This window comes from Peromyscus maniculatus, chromosome 12 (genome assembly GCF_049852395.1).
Source record: "Peromyscus maniculatus bairdii isolate BWxNUB_F1_BW_parent chromosome 12, HU_Pman_BW_mat_3.1, whole genome shotgun sequence".
In the NCBI taxonomy this organism is placed as follows: Eukaryota; Metazoa; Chordata; class Mammalia; order Rodentia; family Cricetidae; genus Peromyscus; species Peromyscus maniculatus.
Genome location: NC_134863.1, coordinates 25,741,855 through 25,755,501, shown reverse-complemented (window position 1 = coordinate 25,755,501; position 13,647 = coordinate 25,741,855). Strand labels below are relative to the sequence as shown.

The 13,647-nt window shown below is 47.8% G+C and overlaps 1 protein-coding gene across 36 annotated transcripts in view; it reads left to right on the top strand.

The window, feature by feature from the left end:
- The window catches only part of Kalrn (kalirin RhoGEF kinase), a 605,995-nt gene that overhangs the window by 170,991 nt on the left and 421,357 nt on the right, over positions 1–13,647 (top strand). For all 36 annotated transcript variants that reach the window (XM_015993393.3, XM_042259218.2, XM_042259217.2 and 33 more), the window contains exons 2-3: positions 4,213–4,287; positions 11,036–11,150. In XM_015993393.3, coding sequence (XP_015848879.1) covers positions 4,213–4,287; positions 11,036–11,150 — 190 coding nt within the window. The remainder of the gene's footprint in view (positions 1–4,212; positions 4,288–11,035; positions 11,151–13,647) is intronic.

Here is a 13,647-nt window from a genome sequence, read left to right as displayed (position 1 = left end):
GCACCTCGGTGATGAGGAGTGCCCATTATCAGGTAGCTGGGATACTGGACAGATAACACCCATCATCAAGACAGCATAGATACGGTGTGGTTAGGTGGAGGGTGGGGTGAGAGGTGGAGTTCTTTATCAGAATCTCAATACCTTGTCTTTTCTTTGGAGTCTGGCAGATACCCAGTATTAGGGGGAAATGAACACTGAGTATTTGGGACTGTACATTACCAGCGATAGACAGGTATGCCCACAGGACATTACGTTGTTAAACAGGGACAGGACACCACCTGGACGGAATGCAATGGCATGGAAGGAAAGAAGAGGCAGGGACCTGCACACTGGGAAGTTTGCCATTTTAGTGGAGGGCGAGGGCTCAGCCCCACTTGATGCAATGTTGAAAAGCTTACACAGTCACTTTTAAATACGTGCAAATTGTGGAAGCATGACTGAAAACCAAGAGGAAATAAAGAGCAATCTGTGGGTCTCCTGGCAGCTTACACTTTTGAACACTCACCAAATGCTCACTCGGTTGTTTGTTTCTGTGTTTGTTTCCATCAGGATTGCTTTCTGGAGGAGGTTGGCCCGGAGCCCAAGCACTCTGCTTCCTTAAGGGAGTCACTGCTTTCCCAGGCCTGAGAAGCCATGGGCAGGGCCCATGGCACAAGGCCCACTCCTGCTCTTCCTTGGGGCCAGAAGTACAGGCTGGGTGCCCGAGTGAGGACCATTGGTGTTTTACATATGAGAAGCAGTGAGGAGGAAAATGTGAGGAGGACCAGGCAGCAGTGTGAGCATGTTGTGTGAGCATGCTGCTGGAGGTGCAGGGCAATGAGGAGCAGACCTAGGGCTGGGAGGAGACCCAAACTGGAGGGTCCCGAGGGGATGGTGGTGGTAATTTTTACTTCCTTAATAGATGCAGAGTGTTTCAACTTTGCTAATTAACAGAACAGCAGGCTTGTAATTCTGACAGCAGCAGGACATGAATGTGGTGGGTTTAGCACTGAAAGCTAGCCAAGCATGCCTTTGTCCTTAAGAGAAAGCACAACACCCACATTGGGTCAGGTCCACATGGGTTCCCACTGACTTGTTTTGTTTTCCCTTATAGGCCTTCCGAGGAGTTAGGGGCTTTTATTTCTTCTCAGGCCTTCTATAGAGGTAGTAATGGATCTACTGTTTCAGCGGGCTTGTCTTAAGAAAAAAGCTAGTCTACCATTGGTCTAGTGTTCACGGCCTAATAATACTATCAGATACACTTTGTGTCAGTTGTGGTAGAAGCTGCCTCCTGCAAGGCACGTGTACTTAAAGTTCTTCTATCACTTTTCTTCCATTTTGGCAACTGGTCTACCTGCAACAATTCCGGTCCCCACCTGATCCCAAGAAAGAAGGGGCCAGGAAGCCAGGGAGGAATTGTTCTGGTTTAACAAAACACACTGAGACTGAATGAAGAATTTGTTTCTAATACATCCTTTCAAAACATGTTGCTCTGATAGTGATCTGGTTGTGAAGGCCAATAAATATGAAGAGGGGACTTAGAAAGGCTAGGGGACACCCTAGTGTTTATATGACAAGTGATGCCGCTGACCTTGTGCACCTCACTTTAGGAAGGGGTAACTTTCAGTCATTTATTCTTTCATCAAATATTTATTGGCCATTTACCAGGAGTCTACCGGGATGTGTACCTGATAGTGAAAACATGTTCCAATTTCATTGGTCCTGTTTGAGTTAGTGGTCAATGAACTTACCCTTTATTATATATTCTAACAGCTGGTTTCACAAGGGCCCTGGGGGAATTCATACATAGGCTCTTCAGCCAGTGCAAATAGGTTTTATATGCAAGGTCACCAATTTCTGAGCCCCCGGGCTAATTAGTTTAGCTCTGCTTGGCTTTACATAATGCATGTATTGTTGAAAAGTTATTTGTAATTCAATTTTTGGCAAATGAAAAACTAATTTAAACCACTAAGGGAACTTTTATTTAAAAAGACCCCTAAGCAAATGCTTTTATAATGTGAAAAATCTTGTTGCTGCTGCTGTTGGGAATGATTCCTTCCTAGTAATGGATTTAGTAAATCTGGGTACTTTGGGAGTTCTTGTGGCGGGCACATAGTCAGGCATGTAGCCCAGCCGTAGTCTGATCTGGCTGGGGAGGCCTCTGGCCCAGGAAGTAGAAGCCCGGGAATCTTAGAAGGGGCCAGCTCAAGACTGACATTCACCAGAGCCCATGATCACTAAGTACATGGAGGAATGGCTTGCCATCCTCCAGGCCCTGCGCCTTGGAGTGAGAAGGAAGAGAGAGGGAAGGATGAGACTAGGGCCTTCTTCTTTGCAGTGAGAGTAGTTTGGACGGAACATACCCAATCCTTCCACTAAGTTGCCAAGGCTGGTCTTGAACTTGTAACCATCTGTCTTCGGCCTCCTGAATAGCTGGGCTTATAGGCCTGCACCACCAGGCCTGGATTACTCTGAATTTGTAAATAATCTGGAAAAAGACAGGATAGAATTTATTTTTTATATGAAATTTTTATAGCAATCAAGTGTGCAGCAGACTGATGTAAGGAGAGTATTTAAAACTGAGGAAAATACATTTCACTTGGTAAAACAAGATTTTTGATACTGCGATGTCATGAGTTAAAAATGGTTGAGAAGCTAAAATGTTTTCCTGCTGCATGAGGAAGAAAAGAAAAGACAAAGCAAGTCATAGGAACTATTCGCAAATTGTGTACTAATTGATGCTGATCAGTCTCTTTCGTGAGATGCAGTGGGTTTTGGTGTGGGAGGTAAGGTTTGAGCGTAGCTATCTGAAGAAACCAGGGCCAGAGGTCCGGAACAAGGCTGGGGGCTTCGACGTCAGAGCTCTCTTTGCCAGTGTTCCTTTTCCCCTCACTGCGGCTCAGTCAGTCTGCAGCTGTCGCTCCGCATCCTAGCCCGTGTGTCACCTTCTGAAGACGTGTAATTGCTGGCTAAAAGGTTCACTACCTCAGAGAAACGTGAAAAAGAAGAAAGAGATGAAATGGCCAGGCACTGGAAATTTGATTGGGGTTAGATTATGACCTCTGACCTTGGACACTGGCGTTAGGTGACGCACCTCTTTCTCTTCTTTGGTTGGGTGGGCACCGGGGCATGAAATTTCCTCTTCCCTGGACCAGTGAACTCATTCCTGGTTTGTTGGTAAAATTTATATGATGTTGAAAGACTGAGAGATAGAGACAAGCTTGCCCAGAGTGCTACTTTCCTTTGTAGATTTCATACTTGGCCTCACAGCATGTGGACAAAGACGCTAGAACGGTGTTCATGTTCCCCGGCCCTATGGCACTGAGCTGAGCGACTGCTTGTGCGATCCATGGTGTAATGTCTTAATGGTGGTATACAGCAGAGACCCCAGTGACAGCTCCGAGGGCGTGGGTGTGGGTAGTTCTCTTGCAGAGTTCTTGTGAGGAACTGGGGCTAACTACCAGGGTCACAGTGGGCTAGCCTGGGGTTTTGTGTATGTGTGAAAGCTGGTCCACCCTTCCCACACTCCTCATACGGGCTAGATTGCCCTTGACTTTCAGGACTACAGTTTTTCTAGCTGAGTCCTCTCCAGTTTTGGCGAGTTCTGGGTGTCGACCTCCTGTCCCTTAATAGAAACTTGGTTAGACCCTGGAAAAGATTTTACAGCCAAGAAGTCAGACTTAAAGGTCCAGATAGCCAAAGTACACTTCTTCAGGAGATTTGTTTCTGTGGGGGACGGGTGATGCCATTAGGGGTGGAGGTGGGTATGGGACAGCATCATCAACTTTGCTTCCAGCTACTAGATTTTTGTAGGTTATTTTTCCCGTTTGTAAAATGAAGTCTAACAGTTGTATCTGCAAGCAGATGTCATTTAGGGTTACCGTGATATCCGTATATACTAACGTGCTGTCTCTGTGACACTGTGCTAGGCGCTAGATGTACCAACGTGCTTTGAAAACACGTTGCCATTTTCAAGTCACTCAACAACCACAGGGCTGCCAGTGCTGTCCCTGGGGCGTGGACTCGGTAGGGGAGTGACTGGAATTGTCCTCTCTTGACAAGAGCCAAGAGAAGATGTCGTTAACCCCATCACCATGGGGAGGCTCCCTGTGTTGGGCTAGGCTACAGACCTGCACAAGCCCAGATGATGGATCTGGGAGACTTGAGAGTGGGACCTTGGGACCTGACCGGCAGCAGACGTCTTTATCCTGTGTCTGTTTTGTTGTCCTGCAGGATCTTTTCGGAATGATGGTTTGAAAGCTTCTGATGTCCTTCCCATCCTGAAGGAGAAAGTGGCCTTTGTGTCTGGTGAGTATCTGCATGTCTTCCTTGAGCTGTGTGCGCATGTGTGGTCGCTCCCTCACCTCCGTGGACCCGTGAGAGGAGAAGTTTGGCTTGTAGCCATTGCTTCCTGACTACAGTGGCAGGCACAGGGGGCTCTCATCTTACCTGGGGACTCTAGAGGACACTCGCAACAATGGGCAGATCCCCACACACTGCTGCCTCATGTGCCCTCTCTGGCAGGGCCACTGTGGCACTGTGACTGTGGCACTTCTGGTAGGAAGAGAGTATCCACTCCACATGTGGTTCCCTGGGGTTATATCTGTTGTTTCTTAGTGCGTCACAAACAGGGGATTACAATTAGTTTTGGCTTCTCCTTATCTATTTTCTTAGCCCATGCAGCTCAAGTGTTTGTATTCTCAAGTTTTGTTCTTGGTTTGTTTGGTTTGTTTGTTTCTTGATTTGTTTTCTGAATGGTAACTTCCAAATATTCATTCCACACTTCTCTCCCATCCTATCTTACGCGCCAAATGACAGCGTGTAAGTTGGTCATCAGCTGTCTGCAGCCTTCAGGCCAATGACGGCTTCTTGTAAATAGTTTGATTGGAACCTAGCTGTGTGTGTTCGGTTAGGTAGCGTGTTTGTTTCCCATGACGTCACAACCTTGGCAGCTGAACCGGAGTCCTTCTGGATCAGAACTTAGCAGATCCTGGGCTTGATCTGGGTAGTGACAGTGGGAGCAGCACAGAGGCCTGACCTTGAGAGAGAAGCCCTGGTGTGCTACACCTTATCGACAGAGCCTTTATTTCTGGAGAGTTTGTCTTGTCTGCATGAACGGCCGTGGAGCCACAGGGCATGAGTGAGCATGCTCCTTTAGTACAATGACTCATCCCACAGGTACTGCTGGCTCGGCTGACGTGTCCACCATAGTGGAGAGAAGGGGGAAAGGGAGGGCATCTGTGGAAAGGGAAACCATATTTGAGTTGTCTTCACCTTACTAGAGAGAAGAGAGGGCAGTAAGTCAGTGTCGTGTGGGAAGGGAGGTAGGCATGTGCTGGGTACACACGGGAGCCTTTGTAAGATAGGTGCGTTCTGCAGCCGCGGGTGGAATGCTATCTTCTCACAGTTGTTGCTGTTAAGACAACTGAGATCCAAAAGCTGCCTTGCCCCATTGTTGCATGAATTCTAATTGGTCTTATAATCAAAACCCTGAGCCAGATATCAGGGTGGAAGCTGAAAGATCAGAGAAGCAGAGCAAGCCACAGCCACCACCTCTTACCTGACCAACTCCTCAGCCTGCCAGAGCCTCTGCAAGAGAGCAAATTCCTCCGGCCTTATATTCCTTTCTCTGCCCAGCCATATCACTTCCTGTCTCCACCTTCCTAATGCTGGGATTAAAGGTGTGTGATCCCAAGGCCTGGAATTAAAGGTATGTGTCAACACTGCCTGGCTGTTTCTCTTTTAGACTGGATTAATCTCATGTAGCCCAGTGTGGCCTTGAATTCACAGAAATCCAGACGGATCTCTGCCTCTGTTAGCAATCTCCCAAGTGCTAGGATTAAAGGTGTGTGCCACCACTGCCAGATCTCTGTGGCTAACTCTGTGACTGGCCCTGTCCTCTGATCTTCAGGCAAGCTTTCTTTCTTAGATTACAAATGTATCACCATACCCTGTTGTGTTAGGTAGTGAGCCCCTCATTACTAAAGATGTAGAGGCATACCCGAACAACCTTCAGGAGCACCCTGTGCTGTGATGTCAGCATAGAGGCACGTCTGTGACAAGTTCAAGGTGAACTAGCGTTTGGAGTGCTTACTGAATTGTGGACAGGCCCCGTGTGGAAGTCCTGGTGGTCTCTGTGCATGATGTGCCCCAGGCCTCATCGCCTCAACTCCTAGCACAGGCTTACAGCCCACTTCCTTCAATTTTATGGCCCTAAGTTAAGACAGTGTCCTTCCTATCCCTTGGGTGTCCTGCAGATGCCTTGTTTATTTCATGCTAGATGGTTTCCTTCCCAAGAGTGCCTTTCCTATACCTGTCAGCTTGGTCCTCCTCCTTCCCAAGTTATTTTCCACTTCCCCTCATCCAGAGGCCTTTTTAGCCTTAGCCCATGGCTTCTGACGCCATCTTGTTCAGCATCCATGAGGGACTATGAAGACAGACATAGTATGTTCTAACATGGGGACCCTCGTCTCCTAGTTTATGGCTCATTTTTTCCTATGTAAGTCAATAAGAATGTGAGTGGGACCCAGCCAGGCCTGGGAAAGCCCACTAAGAGATAGGGAGTCGCCTTTACGGGACTCATGGAAGCAGTTTGCCAGGAAGGCAGTCAGAGATGAGGCAGGTAAGAACTTCCCAGAGAGCGTAAGGGCCCTGGCAGTGTGCCATTGACCGCTGTGTGCCTGCACGAGCCGAGCCTGACTCATCCATGCTTGTCAGGAGCTTCTGGGCTTAGGGAACGTTGCCCTCCCATGCCTGGCAAGGGCACTGAGGGTGATTGGGAGATGACAACTGACTACACCTGAAAGGGAAAATGAGAAATTATTTTCCTATTCTATACACTCTGAGTCAGGAAACAAAACACAAAAATAAAACCAAGTAGAGAGGTTCCCGCCCTCCCCCCCCCACCACCGTTAAACATTGCAGTGTGGCAGTTTGCATCTCATTCTGAGAGCAAAGCAAGGAGCATGGTAGGCAGAGAAACAGACCATTAGCTGTGCCCGCCCTCCTCTGCCAGCATCTCAGCTTGGGCCAGGTGAAAGAAAGCATGTTGCCATGACAACGGACATCTGGACCAGGCCAGGGCAGCCCAACCACTTCTGTATGTGGGCATGTGGGCGTGTGTGACCGTGGCTGTGTCTGTCCCTGGGAGTGCCTCCATTGTCCCAGTCCTGCCCTTCTGGGCTCCATGGCCCACAGCTCTGGGTTCTGGGCCTCCCACTCACAGCACCCAGATCTCTTCTTTCTACTCAGCCCTCCTGTGGAGGACCCACTGCATCCCTAGGATCTTCACACGCTTACGCCTTGCCTTTGGCCACCTCCTGGCGATTCTTTTCTGGCTTTGGATCCCTTGCCATCATGTCCCACTGTTCTCACAGATGCTCCGTGCTCCTGGGGACAACCTTTTATACTCTGAACCCTCAAGTTTCAAAGTATGTTCCATAAGGTGGTCTTTGAAAATGAGGAAGTTTGGGAACTGCTGAATATTGAAGTCCTCCCACCCTCCACGTGGACCATCCATCAAGGCACATTAACATTTTTAAGGCTCTGTAAAATCCCACAATAACCAACTTTATCTAGTCTAACCTGGCATTTCCAACTACAAAATAGCCTCATTCCTTTAAAAAAAAAAATGTGTGTGTGAATACATTAAAATCTTGCAGAGCTATTGTTATGTGAATCCAACTTTCGGTATGCTTCCTGAGATGTGTCTCCCTCCCACGCTGCTTCCATATGCTCCCCTAACTGGAGCCTGGTACCTTCTCAGAGTGTGAGTTCCCCCCACTTCCATCAATGAAACAATGTCTCTCACTTTGGGCCCTTCTTCCTTCCCCACCCTGCTTTCCTGTCTACACAGAAGGAGAGCCATTGACATTTCTAGAACACCCAACCCCTCCACCCCCATCCTCCGCATTCTTATCCTGTAGCTCCTACAACCAAAGCCTTACACGGGTAGGTAAAGGGTAGGTAAAGGGTAAGAGCTTGTTGAACAAGTGAATGGTGCTATTGATGGAAGATCATGCCACCATCTGTGATGTTTTAAATATGGCTATGTTTCCTCTCACCTAATAAACAATGACTTTAGCACTGGGGATTCAGGCTTCATCTCTCATCTCCTTCTAATATCAGTCTCCATCTCCATCATCAGTGATACAGCTTCATGAGTGCTCAGCCTCTGGACGCTATCATCTAACTTCGTCTTACTGTGGCAATCCATGTCCTTAGCATCTACATATGTCTGTAGTCTTGTTCTCTTGCCTTCCACCTCTCTGTTTGCCCTGTTAGTTGACAGGGAATCGATGGCAAAGGATCCCTCTCTTCTGGGATCGCTGGATGTAACAGAGCGGTTCTCACCCTCACCAGCTCCGCCCCATGCACATTCTTCACTAGCTCAATTCTTGCCATCACAGAATGGGGCCCAGAGCAGATGGCACCTCTCAACACCTATCTTTGAAGCCTCTATCATCCCCGTCCCCATGCTTTCTACTGACAATGGTTCTGTGGCTTTCTGCTCAGTAACTAAAGCCTATCTTGACCTTGAAAGGTGGCTTTGGTCTCTTGTTTTGCTCTGAGACAGGCTTATCTGTCTCCATGACTTGTCTTTATTTTCTTCTCCTCCTGGGTTCTGTAGCCTGCCGTAGAGAGAAAGGCACAGCCCTGTAAACTGAGTGCTAGGTCCTTCCTTTTACCCAAGTGAGGCCTCACTCCATCCATTGTCCCCTGCTTTGGAGCATAATGCTCCTCCTCCTCCATACTTGCTCTTCCTCTTTATTCTTGGATGTCTTTCCTACTCTGAAAAGAAGATAGGATTGATCCTGCTGCCTTTTCTTACCTCTTGATCCGTACAAAAGAGACACTCTTGGAGAAAAGGAGGCAATTTCCCACCTTTGGAGGCCCCCTACATACCCAGAACCTGTCTCCTGATGAGAGGGGACAATACCAACCAACCCTCCAAAACACCAGGTCACCTTTTGCCCATGAAAGTCTCTGATCCTCAGGTTCCCATGGCCCTACTTATGAGGTGTCCCTGGAAGGTCCGGGAGAAAACTGACAGTTGTGGCAGACATACATACATACACACACACACACACACACACACACACACACACACACACACCTCCAAGAGTAAAAATGCTTAGGGTGATGAGATCAAGGCTAGCAGAGAAGGATGTCTGAGATCCTTTTAGCTTGAGAACCTGTTGCTCTAACCCTTGTGCTTCCTTTTTCATATGGATCATGGATCACAGTTGGGAGATAAGGTCTTCTTCCAAGGCAGATGAGGTCAAGGCGATCATCAATACAAAGAACTAGGGCTGGGTGTATGAAAGATCTGGAGTTGGGAAACCTGTGGCTCAACTCTATATGTGCACAAATCCACTCTGCTGGGGTAGAGAGGGACCTGGATGCTGGTCTTGCTCAGTGGCTTGATTTTGTTTAACCCTTTCTTCCCTGCAATCTCCTTCAATCCCCCTTCTCTCTCTCTCTCTTTCTCTCTCTCTCTCTCTCTCTCTCTCTCTCTCTCTCTCTCTCTCTCTCTCTCTGTGTGTGTGTGTGAGAGAGAGAGAGAGAGAGAGAATGTATGTCTTGATGTTTATGCACATGTATGCATATATAGAGGCCAGAGGTCAACACCACGTGTGTTCTCAATTACTCTCTACCTAATTTTTTGAAATATGGGCTTTCATCTCATCTAGCTCACTGACTGCTTACACTAGCTGGCCATCAAGTTCTGGGGATCAGTCTCTGTCTCCCAAATGCTAGGGTTATAACTCATCCTGTCAGAATTTATGGGGGTGCTGGGAAATCTGAAGTCCTCACATGGGTGCAGAAGGCACATAACTCATGGAGTCGTCTACCTGGTGTCCTCCTGAAGTGTCTCTGTCCTTCAGGGTATTCTGGATTCGCTCTTTGACAAGCCCCCCAATGACACCTGTGTGCTCCTGGACTAGAGGAAAGCACTGTGCCTGAGCTCACACTTGGGAGGGACCTGGGCCACTCAGTCATATAGGAGGAGATCATTTTCTAAATGAGCTAGTACAGGCTTCTTTCTAGGATTGCTCTGGTGCTATGGCCATGTGTCCCCCATCTTTCTCCCATTAAATTCCCTTTGGTCCCCACTGTGGGGATGTCAGCGGATGCTTGAGATGCAGGTGGGCATCTGTGATCATACTGCCGAGATGGGTGGCCTGTGATTAGTAGAGAGTCCGTGTACTGTGGGGACATAGTCACCTCCCCTCAGCTTCAACCCCACCCAGCCCCCTGAGAAACTTGGTCTGCTTTATAATTGCAGTGTCTGTTAATGAATGAATTTTAAAATTACGTAATAACAGCAAAGAGCAAGTTTGGAAAATGGAGGAAAGAAATAGTAACCGTCTCAAAGACTGTCCTAATAAAGGCAGCGGTCGTCATTTTGGTTCCCTCCTCCTAGCTTTTTTCACGTGTGGTTTCTAGTAAGACCCCGAGCATATGGATTTCTAATGCGATTCACGTGCTTCTCCATCAGATGTAACAGGTGGCACCTCAGGCAGCCAGTGGGTAGAGCTGACCTCTGGGCTGGGCAGAGAACTCACGGTGTGTCTTACACACGTCTGGAAGGTTCCTGGCAATATTGTCCTGATGCCTCTGAGGCCTTTCATACAGTCAGCTCCCGGAGCATGATCCCACATCACTGGAGTGTACAAAGAGAAGTGACTGGAGGTTAAATTTCTAAGACAAAGCACTTTTGCCCAGCTTGTTTTCCCCACACGAACAGTTACGACACTTATCATCTCACATGTGCAGAGGGTGACCCTTTCTACAGTGTGCCTCCTCCCTCTGTCCCATCAGCCCTTGCAATCACCCTGCAGTGTGCCCACCGACATCTCTATCATCTGCAGATGAGGCAGCAGAAATCTAAAGTGACTTGCCCAAAGTCGTACGTCTTACCTCCATATAGCCCTACCTGCTCTGATTTTTGCTCTTTGTAGCCTGTTCTTTTGACATTTAGACACATTATGTTTCATTTACAGTTGACTTTCCTGGATGCTTTTCTTAAATTCCCTCCTCTTGCTCCCTCCAGGGGGCCGTGATAAGCGAGGCGGACCCATCCTGACCTTCCCTGCCCGAAGCAATCATGACAGAATAAGACAGGAAGACCTGCGGAAGCTTGTGACGTATTTGGCCAGCGTGCCAAGGTAAGGTGAAGGGGAACCATCTGTAGGGAGGGGGAGCTGAGCTGATGCCATTGAGTTGAGGCAGCCACGGTGCCTGCCAGGGGCCCTTGGATTGGATTCTAATTGTTCCTGGAACATCATCAGCCATTGTTCACTACATTCCTAGTTTTCCCGTTGTTCCTGCTGGGATTCATCTGGAAGTGGTAACTGTGGGCAGAGGTGAGAATCCCAGGCTCCAAAGGACTGGTGTGGGGCCTGTGACAGGAGACAGCTTGGCCTGGCTTGGAGGAGTGGGAAGCTGCTGTTTATTTTCATGAAAACTTCTGGCTCTCCCACTCTGGCTTATATAGTGGTTACTTTTAGATTCTCTGAATAGATGTATGGCCCTTGGATATGGGAGCAAATATCCTCTCTTGTGTCACTCATCTAGAAGTAGCACACGGTTCAGTGTCAGCCCTGCCTTCTCAAGCAGGGTAATACTGCTGAAGAGGAAGGTAATGATTGATTATTGAGACAGGAAGTGACTCTCACTTTGTATTAATCATAGACACAACACACACACACACACACACACACACACACGATATATGTAATATATGTGTGATATCAAGTTTCACTGATGAGAGATTGGGGGCGTAAATTGATCCTTCAGGGCAAAGGGTGATAATGAAAGATTGGGAAGCACTGTCTTGATACCACCCTTGAGGCAACTGGTAAAGGACATGCCGCAGACATGGCTTATGTCTTTGAGAAGGGATGGAAGAGGCTTTTGACTGGTTAGAATGTAAGATCCAGAAGAGCCCTTGGGAATAGTCTGATATATATATATATATATTTTAAATATGTGTTTAGAGATGGGGCTGACATTGGATGTGAGTGGCTCTCAGGGATGCTGCCGCAGAGCTTGCCTGGGACACACGCCTCTCAACCTCAGCACTGGTACCCCATTCCTCATCCAGGACACTGCTTTCTTTCTCTTAGCTAGAGTGGGCGCCTGTGGAGTGTTGGTTGTGGGAGATAAGAGGTGGTGCCTTGGGCTTTCAGAATTTTCATTTTATGGGAGAATTAGTAAATTAGTCAGAGGAGCTATAAATTCTGCTGTCTTCGGGAGGAGACCTGGGATATTTTTGAATGTGCTGATTAAGTTCTTGAAGCAGGTGTCAAGTGAGGCAAGCAGAGCATTTCGGAAAGCTCCAGGGAAGGAAACGTGAAAGGGTTGGTGGATGTTGATGGGCAGGTGGTAAAAGGAGTTTTAGGAGCAGTATCACATGCTAAGACACATGTTGAATGGAATGGTGAGCCCAGGAGAGCTCCGAGCAGACGGCTGTAAACAAACAGATGTGGAAAAGGATCTCTCTCTTTTTTTTTTCTTGATGATATCCATGGGAGGTCTTCTGCCCCAGTAAAAGAACTTTGGATTATACCCAAAGAACTTTTAAAGTATGCGTGCATGATCGTGATAGAGAATAAAAGAGCCTGGAGGTCTTTAGAGGGAAGAAGTATTCCCGTCTGACTCGGAGCAAGGAGGTGGCTGAAATAAGCCATGATTGTGCTATATGATTTGGTAATTTAGCTTTGGAGGGCTAAGCAGTTTTAAAAAGTGCCTTCCCCAAGTACACTAGTAGGTGTGAGACAAGGCATTCTCTGAAGCAATTTACTGGAGGAGTTTTTATAAGAACTCATGATAGACTCTCAGTTCTCTTTGAATCCCAGGAGAAGCAAAGGATGCATTTTTCTTCCTCAGTGTTCATGGCATCCCTACAGCCCAGACAGGCTCATCCTTTCTTTAGAATAAAAGCCCAAGAGTTGGAAGAGCACACTTTCCTTCATTCTGACTTGTTAAGCAAAGACGGGGACAAAATGGATTGGAGGCAATTAAGAATGGAAGAGGTTTCTGCTGGGTAAAAGATTAAACCCAAGAGGGGCTGAGAGGAAGGTCATGAGAACAAAGGAGAGGTGATAGTGCTGTCTGTGAGGGGCACACTGTATGCTGCTCTCTGCCTCCCAGCATGGCAGCCTGTGCCCCCCACACCCAGGGCGCATGGCCTCTTTGCAGCCTCCAGTGGGTGGGAGGCAGGAAAGCTGTTGTTATCTTCAGTGGCAAGAATTGTCTGTTGACCCCTTTACCTCCCTCCAAGGGGACCTGTATTCCCTGGGATTGTGGGCAGCAGCTGCCATCTACCAACTGGTTGTGCCCACCAATCATTTCCTAATTCTGCTGGCTGGATGCTCACACACCATCACTCATGGGTACCGAGTCTGCAATAGAATTATTCTAAAGACCGTGACGTGGGGTAGGAAAACTAAGAACCTAGTGTGCTGTTCCTCTGCCTAGCTGTAGCTTTGGGTGTGAAATGAAGCTAGATCAGGTGGATGATTCTGATGAAAAGAAATTATTGATCCTGGGTCATGATCCGGGATGCTGAAACCATCCGGGGTGGTTTTCAGTTTGGAGATGGGGTGTTTATTACAGGCTGGTGTGTTCAAATCTGTAGGTGACATTCGATACTCATTTATC